The sequence below is a fragment of the Orbicella faveolata genome, unplaced genomic scaffold (genome assembly GCF_042242905.1).
Source record: "Orbicella faveolata isolate gen_17 unplaced genomic scaffold, um_ofav_v1 contig_4, whole genome shotgun sequence".
Classification (NCBI taxonomy): Eukaryota; Metazoa; Cnidaria; class Anthozoa; order Scleractinia; family Merulinidae; genus Orbicella; species Orbicella faveolata.
In genome coordinates this window covers 9,116,386-9,133,832 of record NW_028301569.1, presented here as the reverse complement: position 1 = coordinate 9,133,832, position 17,447 = coordinate 9,116,386, and the positions used below count along the sequence as shown (strand labels likewise).

Here is a 17,447-nt window from a genome sequence, read left to right as displayed (position 1 = left end):
CCAAACTGTTAAAAAAAAATGTGAATAGGGCTCTCATTTCAACTCTATTTGCAGGCCAATTTAGTGTAGAAACCTCTTTCAAATGGTGATATTATTGGTTTGCAGCTTTGTCCTGCATAATAGTCGCCGGAACAAAAGCAAAATGATAAAACAAACACCTGTTTGTCACTTCGCTTATGTTTAGTTTGTTTCTTTGAATTCTTCGTATTCATTTCAATCTTTGCTATCCAAACTGATGTAAGCGGACCGATAACGTACTGCGAATTTTTCATCGAAAATGATATACTTGTTTTCTTCGTTAACACGTTTCTAGGAGCTGAGTAAGCTGTGGTGCTTTATAACTGAAACTGTAAGAACTTTTTCCTGGGCGAAGCAATTACTCAAATACATATGTACTTCTTTGCTTTTTTATAATCACCGTAGCAAGAAGCTGTGAGGTTGTTGTACATTACGAAATGGATCGAATGTCCTCCCTTATAAACGACTCTCAGTATGGAAACATCTCTACTGAAGTAGAAACTACGGGCTTTACATTATCAGGTGAGAAAAATAGTTCTTTCTTTGTAAATTGTTTTTTTTATTTCACGAAATAACTGTTCATAACACAGTAGCCGATTTTACATTTATTTACGTTGAATAATCATTAAGTTTGCTCATGCGTATTCTTTCAATTCTTGCTATTACCTTTGATTGAAATTCGGTAAACTGCGCTTAAAGCGATCTACAGATACACAGAGCCTGAGTTCTACAAAAGAACAGAAATTTATGGGAGGACCTAGACAGCGAAAAGGACTTTTTACACCGCCTTTGCATTCAACGCTTAGTCTATTTTGTCGCCCCTTCATCAATTAAATATTTACTAAAAAGCAATAATTTTGAAACTCCATGGAATCGTCATGGTGCCCTTTTTTTCGAATTATTTCCCCACTGATCTTTTCCTACCCTAATGCTCTCCCCGCCCCCCCCCCCCTCCCCCACAAAAGAAAAAAAAAAATTAACGAGAAACTTCCTCGAGGTTATGAGGACTGATTCTATCAGAATCGTGTGTGGAATTATTGAGAAGGCATGCAAAATAGCGAAGAGGCAACTGGACTCAGATATAGTTTTGTAGTTTATTTAAACACTCATTGCAGGTCCGCACTTTTGTAAAAACGGAGGCTAATTGCATGTCTTGAACTTCGCATCATTTCATTCACGGACTTTGGATATTCAGTTAATTGAATAGTACATTTCCGTTTCACCTCGTGCCTCTGTTTCAAAACGAGTCTTCGTGCAAAACCTTAGTTTCATATAAAATGAGTTTGATTTTCACGAAAATGAACATGTAGGAGGAACACAGTTACATATGAATGGTTTCGCGCCAAGACTCGCTTTGCCACAAAGGGAAAAGGCAACTCAGAAGTGGCTTACTGATTGTACAGTTGATTAATTCAACATTTCAACTCTGAGCTGAATCAGTTTTCGGTGTACTACCAGTCTGAAGTAATAGTTTATCGGCGTAAGTTTATTAAAGTTAACTTTCCTAAATCTGTCGCAGATGGCGAATACGATGAAATGGACGATGGTTATTTCTACCCCGCTGTGGATGTTCCTGCAATCATTCTGGCCGTGTTAATTGTGATTGTCAACGGTTTGGTTTTGTTGTTGATGGCAAAGAAAATATATCTGCGATCGATCACCAATCTGCTGCTTTGTAGTCTGGCTGTAGCCGATCTGCTTACAGGCCTGGTTGCTATTCCTCTATTTATTGCTTGTAACATCATCCGCCAATCCGCCATTTGTATCACGGAAGAGCAATTGGCAAGGTTTATTTCAGTCTCGATTGTCAGTCACCTGGTGTCTGTTGTTATTGACAGGTTAGAATCACACTAATTCGTCTAGGTTACAGAAGTGTAGCAGCTCTCGTAATCTGCTATTGTTTTATTATGATAGCAGCTGTTATTATTTTAGGGCTAGGTGCATTGTTTCTGTTGTTTGTTTGATTGTTCCCTTAAAGAGTATGAAGCCATTCACGTCAGACCTTACGAGAACTGTTACATAAGCCTTAGACCATACCATGCGCTGACTATTAGCAAACGTACAATCTTGTTTAGCATGCGAAGTACGCAGGTGGCTCTTGATTGATAAGGTTGCCCTCAGAGAGCGCATGGCTAACTTTATTCTAGATCTAAACAATTACCCTCTCGATTTCTCGTCACCATAATCAGTCGTCGGCTCGCCATTGGACTTATATGGCCCCTCCTTTATATTCGGATATTAATTCTGAGAAGGGCTCTCCAGGCTCGCCATGGGCCCTTGATACCAGCTGCGTGGTCAGTCTTGCCAGACTTTAACTGACAGCAAAGTGGTGACCCAGGGCATGGATCGCACTTTACTTCACCAGGGTAGGCAGCCCACTACTCCACGTTTCTACCACCTCTTACAAAATAGGGCACCAAGGCGTGGTTGGTCTCTAAGAAACGCACACTCGATTGCTACCGTGTTCCAAAGCTCTAAATCGCACGGTTTGATTGTAAAATGGACCAAGTACAACACCTTGCTGTTATAGATTGAAAACAAAATTGTGCTAAAAAGTCAAATTATTATTAGCCGACGATTCGGACCTTGCCCTTCTTTAGCACTGAGCTCAGCGCTCAGTTGAAGAAGAGCCAGACTGTATAAATGTAATGTATAAATTTTGAATTCTCTACACTGTGCAACCCAGCCTTCGAATCCATTTGGAACCTAAATATTTGTTCAGGTTCAACGGTATTGATTTATTTTAGAAATCCTTGGGGAAAAATGGTCTTGATATAATAAGTTTTTGTCGTTGTTTTCAGGTATCTGGCAATTGTACATTCACTACGATACACCTCCCTGGTCACACTTCCCAGGTGCATTCTGGTCATCCTGTTTATCTGGCTTACGTCAGCCATTACAGCATCGGTGCAATTTACATGGCTCGACCCAGTCCACCACGACCCACATGAGGAGTTAAGCAAGGTCGCACTCAAAGCAGAGCTCATTTATGACATTTTTTTCCTTTCCTTCCTTTTCTTACTTCCTTTTGCCCTCATGTGCTTCACGTACGGAAGCATAATCTTTGAAATAGTTCGCCAGAGTCGTAATATTCAACTACAAAATCTTCCCAGCTCACACAACGCACAGCGTAGAAATCGACATGAAAGGAAGGCCATTGCCATCTTTGCGGCCATGTTACTTGTTTACATAGTCTGCTGGTTACCATACTTTGGTCTCCGAAGATTCGATCTCTCCGAGTTACCAACACCTTTAATATATATCGTTATTTGGCTGAGATACCTTGCGTCACTTTTGAACCCTTGTATGTACATTTTTGGCAAATACGACTATCGCAAAGCCCTCTGGGAACTTTTGCGTCCAGTGAAAATTGAGCACAACTTCACGTCTACAAAGTCCACAGTGTTGAGGGCCACTTTGGCGGCAGAAATGAATGAGCTTGGTCAAGGAGAAGCAGCAGCCATGATCTAACTTTAAAATGATTACCCACATTTAGATTGAAGGAGACAAACACAATCTCTCATTCGGAATGAGAGAAAAACCAATATTTGTCGAGGGTGCTCTATATCTCTCGTTTGGAAGAATGCACATTAAAATAATAATAATAATAATAAAATAAAAGACTTTATTTAACGAGGGTAATATAATTTACTGGTTTCCCAGTAGTTTACAATATGGCCCTCCCTAATTTTACATAAAATCATTTACATATTATATACTTATGAATAGTGATTAAAATTTAAATTAACTTAATACAAATAAGATCTAGAAAGTGCTACTAATTACAAAGTGTTCTAATGTAGCATTTTGTTTCAGTAGCTTCTGGCGTACTTTTCCTGTAAAATCTGGGCTTTATTTGTGAATCACGAAGAGAATACATTCATTTTCAGATAGTCTCTAACGCTAAACGTAGGAGGGAAATAGCGTTCTATCAGTTTCGAATAACATCTTTCTGCCACCATTGCTCTATGAATAGCCCGAGAAAACGAAATGCACTGGTTTATGTAGATAAGCTCCTTTGGCTTCCTCCAAAAGAAAACCCAAAGCAAGCAAGCTAAAAAAGCTCCAATTTCAAACCCTAAGGCGCGAAACACACCCATTTTGGACTACAAAGACAAACTTTCCCCACTCCCCCCCCCCCTCCCCTCCGCCCTCTCCCTCTCGTGTCTCCTGACTTGTCTCTGTCGTTTCGATCTTCTCTTCCTTGTAAAGAAAGGGGGAGAGTCGAGGGAGAAACAGCTGATGCCAGGATCTTTTCCCGCCCCTCCCAATCTCTAAGGAAAAAGCCCTGCGAACGAGGTTGTGGGTCAACAGGACTCCAAGAGACGACTGGGCACGGGTCATACAGTAATTATCTCTTAGGATACTCTTTTAAGCTTGAACTATGCACGTATTACATCGACCCTTACTCTAGTCTATGTTTATATAACTGAAGAAAGATAAATCCTGACCTATTATCAGACTGAAAAGAATGATTTTTTCGTCTGTAATAACACTTAATTTCACAACTCCAGCACCGCTCTTAGAATATAATACAGTAAACTTGATGCAGTAAAAGTTTATGACAAACTCGAAAGGCCGAGACTACTGAAGTTGCTTGCTTTACTTTCTGCATTATAAAACTAAACTACAGAAACTAGGCTCAGTTGAGGCTGTTACTGATGTCAGGCCTCATGTCAGGTGTAATAAAGTTTCTGTAAATGAAAGAAAAAATCGTAATAATAATAATTGCATACGACAATCGGAAATGCAAAACATCAGGACGCTGCTAATGGTATCTTACTCTCGATGAGCGATACAGTTGTCGCAATGATAAAAAGATAACTATCAAATTAACTCTCTCGTTAATATAATCAAAACTCGTAATTGTATTTTTATCAGTTCAGAGCAGAAAACGAAGCTAAATCTCTATAGGCTATGTTTTTGTTGACAAAAGAAGTTTTCGCTGGCAAACGCCAGTCTGACACGGCATTGAAAAGGACTTAACAATGACATTGCGTGCAATTCATGCGATCAGCTCAACGAGCGCGCCTTATTGGAAACACCTCTCGTGAAGCATTAGAAAACTCTTGAGTCCCAACCCGGATTGCCTCAGTCTTTTGCGACAAAATCAACGCAATTGTGGAAAACTCGTCAAAGATAATCCTTCAAAGAAGACCGATCAACAAAGTGTGATTTATGAGGTAAAGTAAGCCTGGGACAAGTTTCGTTTTGAAATTAGCTTTTGTTTGGTAAATATCGTATGACTCTTGGCTTTGAACGGTCTCTTTACTTAACCTTTTAAGGTCATCGGTAAAGTGCGTGTTCGATCAATTCCAGGATCTGGGAAATTTAAGCCTGGTATGTAGCTGGTCTTTTCGCTTACAATGATTACAACGTGTTAGACGGGAAGCTGTGTAGAAAACTAATCAAAAGCACTTCTGCAATTTCCCTAAAAGTCCCCTTATAAATTGGTGTTGTTTCAAGTTGGGATGAAAAGCATTCTTGTTTAGTACGTGTCTGTGTCTGCGGACTTTATCTGACGCAAGAACAAGGCGATTTGTGATGCAGGAGAGGCTCCCCCATAGCTCTAAACATGTCTTCTGCCTGCGGCACTTCCACCACGGACAGACATATCAGCGGTGGCGAATAGAAAACGACGAAAGAACCAATCAGATTCGCGGATTTCTAATTACACAGTTGAATGGTTCAGTATTAAGACATGGCATTAGTAGCCACTCGGCTGCGTTCTGTTGGAAATACTCGTATCTGATTGGTTCTCGCATTGTTTTTATTTCGCTAATAAACAACGCGCCCCAAAATTGGAGTTTGTGTGCTGTAATCCCTTAATGTATCTCTTAAAACAATTAGACCTCTCGCCCTCGTTCTTGATGAGCGACAGTTAACGCGGTTACGCGTCGTTTTGACTATTCGCTCATAGAAAACTCAGGTTGATAGTCTAATTATTCATTACTTTAAGTGCCAGTCCTCTGCTCCTTTCGTGTATAATTTCTAGAAGGCGCCATACCAACGAAAGGCATTCAGTAACAAAACGACCGTGCACCACCGTCAGTTATATCCCGTTTTTATTTTTTTATCAAAACTTTTCCCTAGTTTGCCGTAAATATTTGCAAGGGAAATTAGAACCCCCAAAATATATTCTGGAAGAAAAAGGTAATTAGTGGCTGTTAACCATAATATAAATTTGAGGGAAAACAATTCGTTAAAAATTACATATCGGGAAACGTTTTGCGGCGTAGTTCTGGATATGGTTGCAAGCATCTCTTGTTGCCAGTTATCCCTCGCTTAAAAAAATTTCCTGAGGTGTTCAATATATTCGATATTCAGCGGCTTCAATGCAAAACAGTTATTCACCCGGCTTATTTAACAGTCAAAAGGCAGACATGACAAGCCAGTCTTTTGTGATACCGCGGTTTTTATTTAACCCGGAGACATGTAGTAGCGGACGGGAAAACAAAAGTACCTTATGAGATTAAAGAAGGGAATCATGACTCGGCCGAGTAGTATGTCACAAACGGCAATTCAGGTTCATCTATTGAAAGAAAAATTTCAAGTCGGCCAACTCAATGACTCTTACGACGCGAAATACAACTGGAAAATTCCTTATTCTGAATAATCAGTGTTCAATTTATCATTATATTTCAACAAGACAACTGGAAATAAAGATAGTGTATGTGTTGGGATGACCTTTTTCTGTTTCTAGTTGCAGCTGTTCGCACCTTTTAGATCCTATTTTACTTATGGCCTTTAATTAGGAGACCTTTCGACATAAATGGAATAAAAAAAGGATAACACAAGTGCGGAGGCTTTTTAGCGTAGGTAGCCGGATATCATTTTCAATATTATGTTTGCCTGAGGAATCATGAAAAAAAAAAATGATAGATTGAAAAGACAAACCGACAAGGGTCTTCGCCTACTAAGAATTCACTAAAGACGTGACAGAGAGATTATTTTAAAAGATTTAGAAGTAACCAGCTCGATTTAAAGCTGAATTTGAATAATAAGAGAGGAAAGTCAATCAACATTGCTTGAAAATTTGCAAATTCTGTATTTTGGCACATATGGAATAGAAATCAATTTTCATGGTGCTTTTCATGTTGTGTTAAGATATCACTGCTTTACTATTGGCTCGCCTTTAATCAAATACGACTGTCCCATTTCCTCTCTTCTAGTACACAATCAGAAAATAAACAAAGAACTGTGTCGACCGAACATGGTGACCTTTCAGTTCTAATTAATTTCAGGGCAAATCGCCTTCGTTAGATCGTTAAGGACTTAGCAAGACTACAAGCGACTGTAAGTATACCGGCTCAGTTTATTTTTTTATCAAGGAAAAGTCTATTTTAACTTATTTGTTTGCGTGGAACATTTCGCGCGGTTGAAGTAAAAGGTATACATATATATTTCTTATCTCAATGGGATAATGTCTTCCGTTGGGTGTTGTAAAATTGAATTTTTGTGAAAGGCAAATTATCAAGCAGACGATACTACAACGTCAAAAACTATTATATATATTCGCTATAAATATGTTAAGTTTTCGACTGGTTCTTTAAAATTTAATTTATTGCATTTTTAAGTAGAAATTTCTGATCATTTTCTATCGATTTTGCTATCTGAATGTGTTTTTTCGGGTCGTTGCTTATCCTTTCTCTACCATTAAACCCCTGCAAGCGAGGAAGGCAAAAACTATATATAAGAAAGAATAACAATTAACCAAAACTCGTGGCAGAAGTTTTATAATTTCTTTTTTAGGAGAGTGGTGGGTCAGAAAAAATTGAATGCACCAGAAATCCATGGCAGGAGAGAAATTCAATTTAATATAAATCTACTTATCGGCTGCAATTCTGTTTTCTGTCAATGAGCGTAAAATGACTTACCGTATGCTAGTGTAAGAAATTGCTGTCGGTAAAACGTAAAGCCGAGAACGGAAAAACGTTGTGTAATTACAATCCTCCTGAATTTTGCTTACTCATGTTCATGAAATGCTGCTGCAATGTCTTAGTAGAACTGAGTAAACTTATTCTAGCGTTGTGTGTGCTACAATATTCTAACAACAATTACATCGCTGTTTTTGCTTCTTGCACGTAATCAACGCTTAAAACAAGGAGCCAGATAATAAGTTAAACAAATAAAAGTTAAGGTCTTCGCTATTGCAGATTCAGTTCAGCTTTACAACTTTAGGGCCGGAACCACAACTGTGCTACTGTATTTGTGCGACACCAGTTAAAATATACTTTCATAATAACAAAATCATGATCTGCACGTGCAATATAGACCAACATAATATCGAGGTATTTTTGTTCAAATTTAGAGGAACAAAATTGCATGTGGCAGCTCATCACATAATTGTTTTATTATTATTATTATTTTTTTTTTTTAATCTATTTGCGCAAAACGTTTTTCCGAGATTGGTTTATACCGTGCACAGTGTAATAAATATTCAAAATTTTCAGTTATCTAAGAAAAAGGTTTTTCCCAAATATGAGTGTGTGCTCTAACAACAACGCTGTTCAAGAGTGCTAGAAACGATATCAATCTGCTAATAAACTGTCTTCATCTAAGATCTCGCAGATAAATTCAGCCGGCTGGACGTTCTCTTATTACATTCTCAGTGGATGATTTCTATTTTGGGGAATTTTCCCTATCCATTGTGAGGACCAAACATTTCGGCGATACGAGAGGAAATTGGCAACATGATATATATTTTGCGGTTTCAGAAATCGCTTTCATTATATTAATACACTAATATGATAATACATGATGAACCTGTTTTTCTAATCACTACCAATATGTGCAGAAGTCAGAAACTAAAGTTTATGGACGTAATCTACAAGCATCATTTTGTGCAGGTAAAAGTCTTAATTAAAGGATGATCGTATAATGGCAGCGGATAGCCAGTTGACAGGTTCTCTTATGAAAGACTGATTGAATTATTTTGGTTCTTTATGAAAGTGGCACAAACGATTCAATCTTCCTCCAACACTAAAAATAGGTGTGGTACTTTGACATAATTTACAATGCAAATTTTGCAACCCAAATTTCTACAAAAAAATATCTATATATTTCTTTGTTAAAGCAACCTTTGGTTTTTCATTATCGATCTGGGACTTCGCCAAATATTATAACTTAGTTTAATAGGTAGTTTAAGAAAACCACAACGGTAACGGCGATGTCGCTAAATAACAAAAGGTTTAATGAGCAGTACAATGGCTGTGCACCTGCATAATAGTTCTTGCATGGTACTTTTCTTTGCCGTCTTCTGTTAAACTGACAACTATGTGAAATGACCAAATTCTGCGTTGTGCGGAGGAGTTGAACCACGACGGATAACGGATAGTTTGTAAAAATTCTATTTCGAATTTTGCGCTGAGTTCCATTATCAGTTTCGAGATAGTTTTGACAAAGGAAAACAAACCGTAAATGACTTAAGAGTATCGCGAGATTCGTAAGTACAGTATAAATTCATTTTTTTTAATCCACGTTGTCCTCGGCGTCGCCGTCGCAGCTACCTAAACGTCCCTAATATGTACTGACCGGCAAACGTCTTTTAATTTTCTTTTTAGCTGTTTCACAAGTCGCTATTATTTGATCAACTGCGATTGTTTTATTGAACTTCTGGGCGTTATCTCTTATCAACAAATACTTTCAACAAACTTTGATGATTAGCTTTGTCATTTTTCTGTTTAATATTTTGATATTTGCTTCCCTTTTCACGTGCGAGCAAGATATAATGATTGCCGGCCAAGACGGCTTGAAATGCATTTATCATTAATCCGCTTTCCTTGTTTCCATGATAAAAGTGTGGTAACGACGAGCAGATGTTTTGGAGACGATAAGTATGATAAAATAGCCGAGGTAGCTAGGCGAGTGTACATGTTTCCCCAGCTGTTAAAACGTCCAACCATTTCCAAGTGTTTTATGAAAGAGAACCGAGTACTCTACTTTTATGGAAATAAATGTTGGAAGTAACTCTCGGTTTCCATAGTTCCGGAAACTAGCTTTCAACCAATCACAGCGCTCGCTGAACTATCTTGGGTATTTTGAAAAACTCGTCTCTGGAAACAGTTAGGATTCATCAACAGTTTATTCCTGTGAAAGAATTCTTTTACTTGCTTTCACAGTTATGAAACACCTTAAGAGATCAAGACAACTGGTCTGTACGTAGCTGTGCTCCATGTGGAAAGAAAAATGAGTTAAAGAGTATTAACTCTTTCTTCCACTTAAAAGAGAAAACAAGTTAAAGAGCGCCCCTTTTGAATATATAATACTTGTTCTTTAGTAAACATTTCCTCTGTTGATGCTTGATTTTCTCCTATAGTGTTTTTCATTATCTTCGTTCCAAGGGCTTAGAAAAGGGATGCAGTGAAGGGGGTTACTTTTCTGTCAAAATGGCATACAAAGGGGAAGGGTTTAGGCCTTGGAGGACCCTCCTATTATTAAACTTTGCAGAGTACCTCCCGGGTTAGCGTCTTAACAGGATAAAAACGCTAATCTTGTACATTGCATGAGAGGCCTTCAACTTCACTTTATTTTTTTGCACTTACATTTTGAAGTTACAATATTAGTATTAAAGAGGAAAAAGATACATATATAACAATTAAAGGTTACAATGGTATATAGTTTGTGCATGGAGGCTAATAGAACCGCGAGGTTATCTCATCTCATCGAGGTTACTTCGTCTGGTTTGAGTGGACATAAAAAAACATGGGAGTAGAAGGACGGATTACTAAAGGGTCTATAAGCCTCTATAGACACTACAAAATAGTCTATATCAAAAAATCAGTGCTTCTATAGCCAGCCCCCTGGGATGGTTTGTTCGAAAGCTGTTTAACGCATACCCAGGATTAATTAATGTTTCTTGTATTAAACTGTTTTTCACTGCTTATGTTTTGTTTAGTTTGAGATTATTCAAATTCAAAACTGAACGACAAACAATATAATAAACAGAAAAACGCACCGAAACGTTACCAAACTGAATTCAAAATTCTCGCTAATCCTGAGTCAGTTTAATCAGGCTTTGACCGACTTGACCCTGGACTGAATTTTACTTCAAGATGAACTCAAAGCAAATAAACACATTTAGAAAAACTAGCTGTTGACTAACTTCAGTTCGTTTTTACCCTGTAGGAGATATTGTCTACAGCTGAGCTTAACAACAATGTCAGGCCGGAATTCCACGTCGAAAGCATTGAACACTTCACATTCCGACGGCTCTCAAATGAACAATCAATCCTTCGTGTTTGGCTTCAGCGTCAGGGAAGATATTCCACCTATAACAATTGGGATCTTAATTTTGATGGCCAATGGACTAGTATTAGTGTTGTTTGCAAGAAAGAGATGTCTTAGGACGATTACAAACGTATTGCTATGCAGCCTGGCTTCATCCGATCTACTCACGGGATTGATTAGTATACCACTGTTTATGACGTGCAACATTTTGCACCAATCGGCGCTGTGTATCGCTGAAGATCAGATGCTGCGCTTTACGTCAGTTTCTATTGTTTGTCATCTTGCGGCCGTTAGCTTGGACAGGTAAAATAATCTGTACGTGAAAGATCCTACTTATTTCCTAACCAGTAACGCCTCTTAGTCAGTTAAGAAGTAATATATCAAACACGAGAGACAGTCTTTCATCGGGATATCCAGACGCCTAGAATGCAGTTGAAAATATGACGCGAAGCGGAGTATTTTTGACGAATCTCTAGGTGTTTGCGGCATGGATAGCCAAAGAAGCACTGTCTCGAGTGTTTGATATATTGTCTCAATCGAAACAATAACTAATGAGTAAACGGAGAAGTAAAATCGTCAAAATCTATGCTAATTACTCAAGCATCTTAAGGCATGGCTAGTTCCTTGGAAACACCCCCTGGAAAGTTAAAACCTTTTTTCTGTAGAAATATAACGTTGCCTTTTGCCCTAAGAAGACCAAAAGTACACACCAATAGGAATTTGGCGTCCTTAAATCGCTGAAGATATTTTGATGGCGGTCACGTGTCTGATGATGTCATAATCCGGGCAATGGTAAAATCTCAAATGGGGTGGGGAAAGGTAACTTTCGCGAAAGATAAGATATCATTTATTCTTTTCCTTTACTCGAAGAAACTATCCGTGCCCGGGATGGTCTAGTTTCTTATTCTCTTGACAAGATATCAAGAGACAAAACATGTCACGTGACCTGTTTTACTATTTATATCTTAAATTATACGTCACTGCCAATCATTCCGGCCAGAACCATATAAGAGACAACAAGACAAATACAACTTATCTTGTAGGACCACTATCTTAGCCTTCGTTGACCTTTTACAACTCAAAACACAGCTGAGACTGGGTTTCTAAAAAAGCAACTGAAACATTGAATTGTAAATCTCTCATCTGACCGTTTTAGTACACGCGTGTATGGGCCCTTCTTACCTCAAGGGCCTTGAATGGAGTAGAGTGAGATGATTGTATAGGTTTTACGCGCATCCGTATACACGCTCATAACCTTTTGTAGAGTTACCGGGGGGGGGGGGGGGGACTCCCATATAGAAAGGACGGGGCTGCTCGTCACAAAATTTGAAAAGAACCCCTTAGAGGTACCATGTACCAAGATCCTGTTTTGTGGACTTTGTTTGAAATCTTTTTTTTTTCACCCATAAGAGGTACCAGCTCTAAAACAACGCATTATTATATGACTAGCTCCGTGAGCGGGCAAGATGAACCGAATCTCGTGCTGTGATTGGCTACCGGAGTGGGCAAGATGGAGCTATCTTGCCCGCCCGGGATAAGGGCTTTGTCCCGCAAGGAAAATTCATCCGAGGCGAAAGCCGGTTTACCAACATTTTCTTTCTTAGTTTTTCCCTGAAAAATCTTTTCCGTGACAGTTAAAGATTTCCTGTGGTTTGTGTATCGATGGAGCTGGAAAACGAGAAAACTGAATGCGTCAACGAGAAAGAAAACAAAGAAAACAAAAATGTTGACGAGTTTCATGAATTTATTTTGCAACAAAAACCGGCAAACACAAAAGTAAAAACACAAAGTGACATGAAGGTATGGAAGCGGTTTTGTTTACAAGAAAACGAGAGTAGGGAACAGTGTGACATACCTCAGGAAGAACTGAATTTGCTGTTGTGCAAATTTTTCAAAACCGCAAAGAAATTGGACGGCACAGAGTACGAGCCTGTCAGTTTGACGTCCTTTCAACGTAGTCTCCAACGCTCCTTGAGCGAAAGAGGTTCAAATGTAAATATTATTGACGGAGACAACTTCAAACTCTCCAGAGAAGCGTTAAGTGCCAAGCGTCGTCAGCTTGTTGTGGAACATGGTAAGGGGAACAGACCACAAGCTGCCCGTGAGCTGACCGAGGCCGAGGAAGACAAGCTTTTCGAGTGTGGTGAATTTGGGACCTCCAATCCGACAGCCTTGCAGCGTACCTTGTGGTGGATAATTGCCCTTCACTTTGGGTTCAGAGCTCGAGACGAAAGCCGCCGATTAAAGTGGGGAGACGTCACTTTGGAGAAAGACCCAGAAACGGAGAATGATATTCTTGTGTGAAGATATGAGCGAGGGTCCAAAACACGTCAAGGCCAGGACAAGCCATACAGTGTTCGTGCTTTCCACCCTACTGCGCAAGCAACCGGCAACGAGCGTTGCCCGGTTAAATTCTTCAAAGAATTTGCTCGCCGTCGTCCTTTGGAGATGAACAAGCCAGATTCCCCCTTTTACCTCGCAGTCAAACATCAGCGAAAACCAGATGACGACGTGTGGTATATGCGAAGTCCGCTTGGTAAAAACGAAATCGGCAAATTTCTCCCCACCGCTGCGAAAAATGCTGGTTTACAGGGCAGAGTAACCAACAACTCGGTGAGAAAGACCTGCATTTCACGTCTCCTCGATGCAGACGTCCCAGATAATTTTGTGGCACAGTTAAGTGGCCATCGCAGTCTGAAAAGTCTCGACGCTTACAAATCGGCCTCGCATGAACATCAACGGCGAATGTCCCTTGCGCTGAGCCGCTCCAGCAGCAACCAGCTTTCTAGCATCTCCACTCGCACAGAAACCACAACTCGTCCCACCACTTCTGTTACCAGTGTTGAGTCTGCCACCTTTAATCCAGTCCAGATGGGATCGGGTTTTTTCTCAGGAGCAACGATTGGAAGCTTTAACAACTGTACTTTCAACATCCAGCTTACGTCGGGGCAGCTTTGCACCACAGAGCCAAGCTACAGTTCTTCGAAGCGCCCAAGGATCGGCGAAAGCGACGGCCAGATGAAATGAACTGTCTTGCTCTAATGGTTTAACATTCTTTGGAGCTTAAGTGCTGAAAATTTAAGCCATTTTAGACATTTTTGAGGTAAAAAAAACTTTTCGAATTTGCCTCGAGCGGTTTCGTACATTCATTTATTCTGATTCAGAAGTTAGACATTTACTCGTCAAAAATGTAAACCAATCAAATGATTGTATTTCTGCATTCAGCCAATTAGGATAAAGGAGAACGCGCCATTGATTTTTGCATGTAACGGGCTTCCTTTTCAGTCCTCGAAAATAAACACGTACACGGATCATTTTTTGGTATTTTATCCCATATAATAAATCCTTTATTGACCAAGCTTGTTCGGTCAAGATGGCTGGATATTGGCCTCGTTCTTTTTTTGCTTGTTTATGGACCTCGACTTCGTCTCGGTCCATAAAAACGCAAAAAAAAAAAGAACTTGGCCAATATCCAGCCATCTTGACCTCACGCTTGGTCAATAACCCATATATAGGTACTACGAGCACCCCTGTTTTTTTTTCTTTTTTTTTTTTTTTTTTATGGTAATCCCCCTTCCTCGGGGGTAGAGGTCTATGCTCTGCCACCGACATTGATCTTTACAACGCATCAGGATTTGTGATATGTTTTGCGGAACGATATGTAGTTTATGAGTTCTCAGAAGTATTCACCCTCTGTTCATATTTCTAGGTATTTGGCCATAATGCATTCGTTGCGCTACACGTCAATAGTCACCCTCTCAAGATGCGTTTCCGTAATCCTGTTTATCTGGATCTTGTCAGCGGCAACTGCTTTAGTTCAGCTAAGCTGGATGGACATAGCTCACCACGATGTGTATCAAATCCCCCCTCCTGACGTCATCAGGCGTGAAAACATCTACGACATCACGTGTCTTCTTGTGTTTTTCCTGGCCCCACTTTTGTGCATGGTTTTCGTCTACGCGAAGATCTTCGTCGAAGTGTCACGACAGATCGACCTAGTTCAAAAGCGAAGTACTCCAGGTTGGGAAGAAGCAAAAGCGATAAAAAACACAGAAAAGAAAGTTGTTACAATTTTTGCGGTAATGTTGCTGGTTTACACCGTAGGCTGGCTGCCTTATTTCATCCTGCGACTTCATCATCTGGAGCAACTACCGCCTCTTGTTATTTACATCTGCATATGGCTTCGATTTTTGACCTCATTTCTCAACCCATGTCTGTACGTCTTTGGCAAAAGAGACTTCCGTGCGGCTTTGAAACGGAGAAAAACAAGAAATTTACATTATGGCCATCTGTTACCACTTGATCGTATTGGAGCCGAATAGGAGGAAAATTGCATTGCGGTTAGAAATCGTATCTCATTCAATTTTCGACTAAACTGGCAAAGTGTATGACATAGATGTTAGTTTCTAAAAAAACTTTGTGGGTTCTGTTGACGCGCAAGCGGAACACTAACACTAACTTAAAACAACTTGAAGTTGAGAAGGGGAAGTTATAACCGCTGTAGCGAGTTTCCGGTCCTTTTGCGGAAAAGTGATGTTTATAATGTTACCGAGACCTTAAAAGAAACGATTATTTCAAAAAAAAAAAAAATCAAGTCAAACCACTAATTACTATATTTTATCTTCTACATCCCGAAAAAAAAAAAAAAGGAAAGAAAATTAACATGCAAGCCGACGGTTCGGTTTTAAGCTTCAAGTTTGCTTCTATTTGCTTTCGATAGTTGTGTGCTAAATGATCACATCTAAGAAGTGTTAATCCGACACAATATTCAGAATATTGGACGATAATGTTCTGTTAACGTTGCTCTGTTCTGTTGTTGGTTTTTCTGGATATGGATCAAATGAATATATTAAAAAGAAAAGATGTATGTTGTATTTGTATCTAACAAACTACAATTGTAGCACGTGCGTTGCACATGGTCTGAAATCATCTGTGAAATGTCAATCATCTCCCGCCCCCAGTTTTGTCCACGGTCTCAGACTCTAGGAACAAGGTTTAACACGAGGGTTTTTAGTGTAAAATTCAATATTGCAAAAAGTTATTTACCATCGTATTCCCAAGCAGACACTAATTTCTGAACCGTGAACGCTTTGCCTACCCGTCAAGATGGCGTTGAAAACCGTCATAAGGTCTATTGAGAGGTAGGATTAGACGGGCCCTCTACACCTATAGCGACAAAGGTCTGTATGATGCAGCGGGTACGATTTAGTAATTGCAGCTAATTTGATTCTGAGCTCGAGATTTCGAGTGATACGGTTGACGAGGGCGCAAGACAACTGTCACGCATAGCCGGAAATCGAGAGTGAATAATTACTTTAGGATAAATCTACTAGTAGTTCAAAACGTAAACAAAATTATCACAATCTTCTGCACAAACACTTTGAAAACGTTAAGAAGTGGCCGCCATTTTGTAACCGACCGCACTCTGCAAGGCCACTCACTACCACGAGCGTACAACAAAAAACTGGGTTTCCACTGATGAAAACCCATATATAATAGATTATAAAAGGAGTGTCATTATGGAACTGAGAAAGTCTTGCAGGTAGCCTTTCATTACTGACAACTCAAGACACGAGCACGCTTCGTGACGTCACCACTGATTACAATGCTCTCCCTTCAAGTATGTCTCGAATATCGAGATGAGCCATCTCGATATTCTTGAAACATTTGGGTTTAAGACCGTAGGTACTCAGTAATTATATTAGCAGCATTTTGACCACAAATCCAATATCGCTGTAACAGGGTAGTTTATTTAAAGATGTCTGCAATAATCAAGATGGCTAGTTTGTGCACGTGATTGAGCGACTCTACGCTCGTATACCGACACGTTCAGTTCACGTGCATGCCCGGTTCACACGCTTATCTTGTCAACTGTATTTAGCAGGGTCGTGCGAGGCCAAGGATTATCTTCTCCGTCTACAATTTATCTGAAGGCTGTACTGTTTCTTGCAGTTTGAGCATCTGACCTTTCTAAGAGGAGTGGACAGAGGAGTAGCGAAACTCGACACCTTGTATTTAGTCTTTGAAATACCGGTTAGAATTTCTTGGTTTTATATAGCTACCTGTTCAAAACAAGTGATCGCCTTGAACAAGATTGTGTAAAAAGCTTACCGCCTATATGGCAAATAAGAATCATAATTAATAAAAGAAAAAAACGGACGCTTGCTGTACCGCGTGAAATTTATGTTTAGCGTCTCCTC

At 39.5% G+C, this 17,447-nt stretch overlaps 2 protein-coding genes and 1 pseudogene across 2 annotated transcripts; all 3 read left to right on the top strand.

Moving 5' to 3' along the window:
• The first annotated feature begins 237 nt into the window (after positions 1-237).
• On the top strand, positions 238-4,057 carry LOC110068408 (histamine H2 receptor-like). The gene is made up of 3 exons (XM_089276461.1): positions 238-540; positions 1,538-1,856; positions 2,820-4,057. Exons 1-3 carry the CDS (start codon positions 456-458, stop codon positions 3,487-3,489), a joined length of 1,074 nt encoding a protein of 357 aa, XP_089132587.1. The 5' UTR covers positions 238-455; the 3' UTR covers positions 3,490-4,057.
• Positions 4,058-11,114: 7,057 nt separating this feature from the next.
• Positions 11,115-17,406, top strand: LOC149101355 (beta-2 adrenergic receptor-like). Its single transcript, XM_089275854.1, has 2 exons — positions 11,115-11,550; positions 14,957-17,406. The coding sequence occupies exons 1-2, from the start codon at positions 11,177-11,179 to the stop codon at positions 15,567-15,569; spliced, it is 987 nt and encodes a 328-aa protein (XP_089131980.1). The 5' UTR covers positions 11,115-11,176; the 3' UTR covers positions 15,570-17,406.
• LOC149101356 (uncharacterized protein KIAA1958-like) lies at positions 12,846-14,375 on the top strand (annotated as a pseudogene).
• Positions 17,407-17,447: the final 41 nt, after the last annotated feature.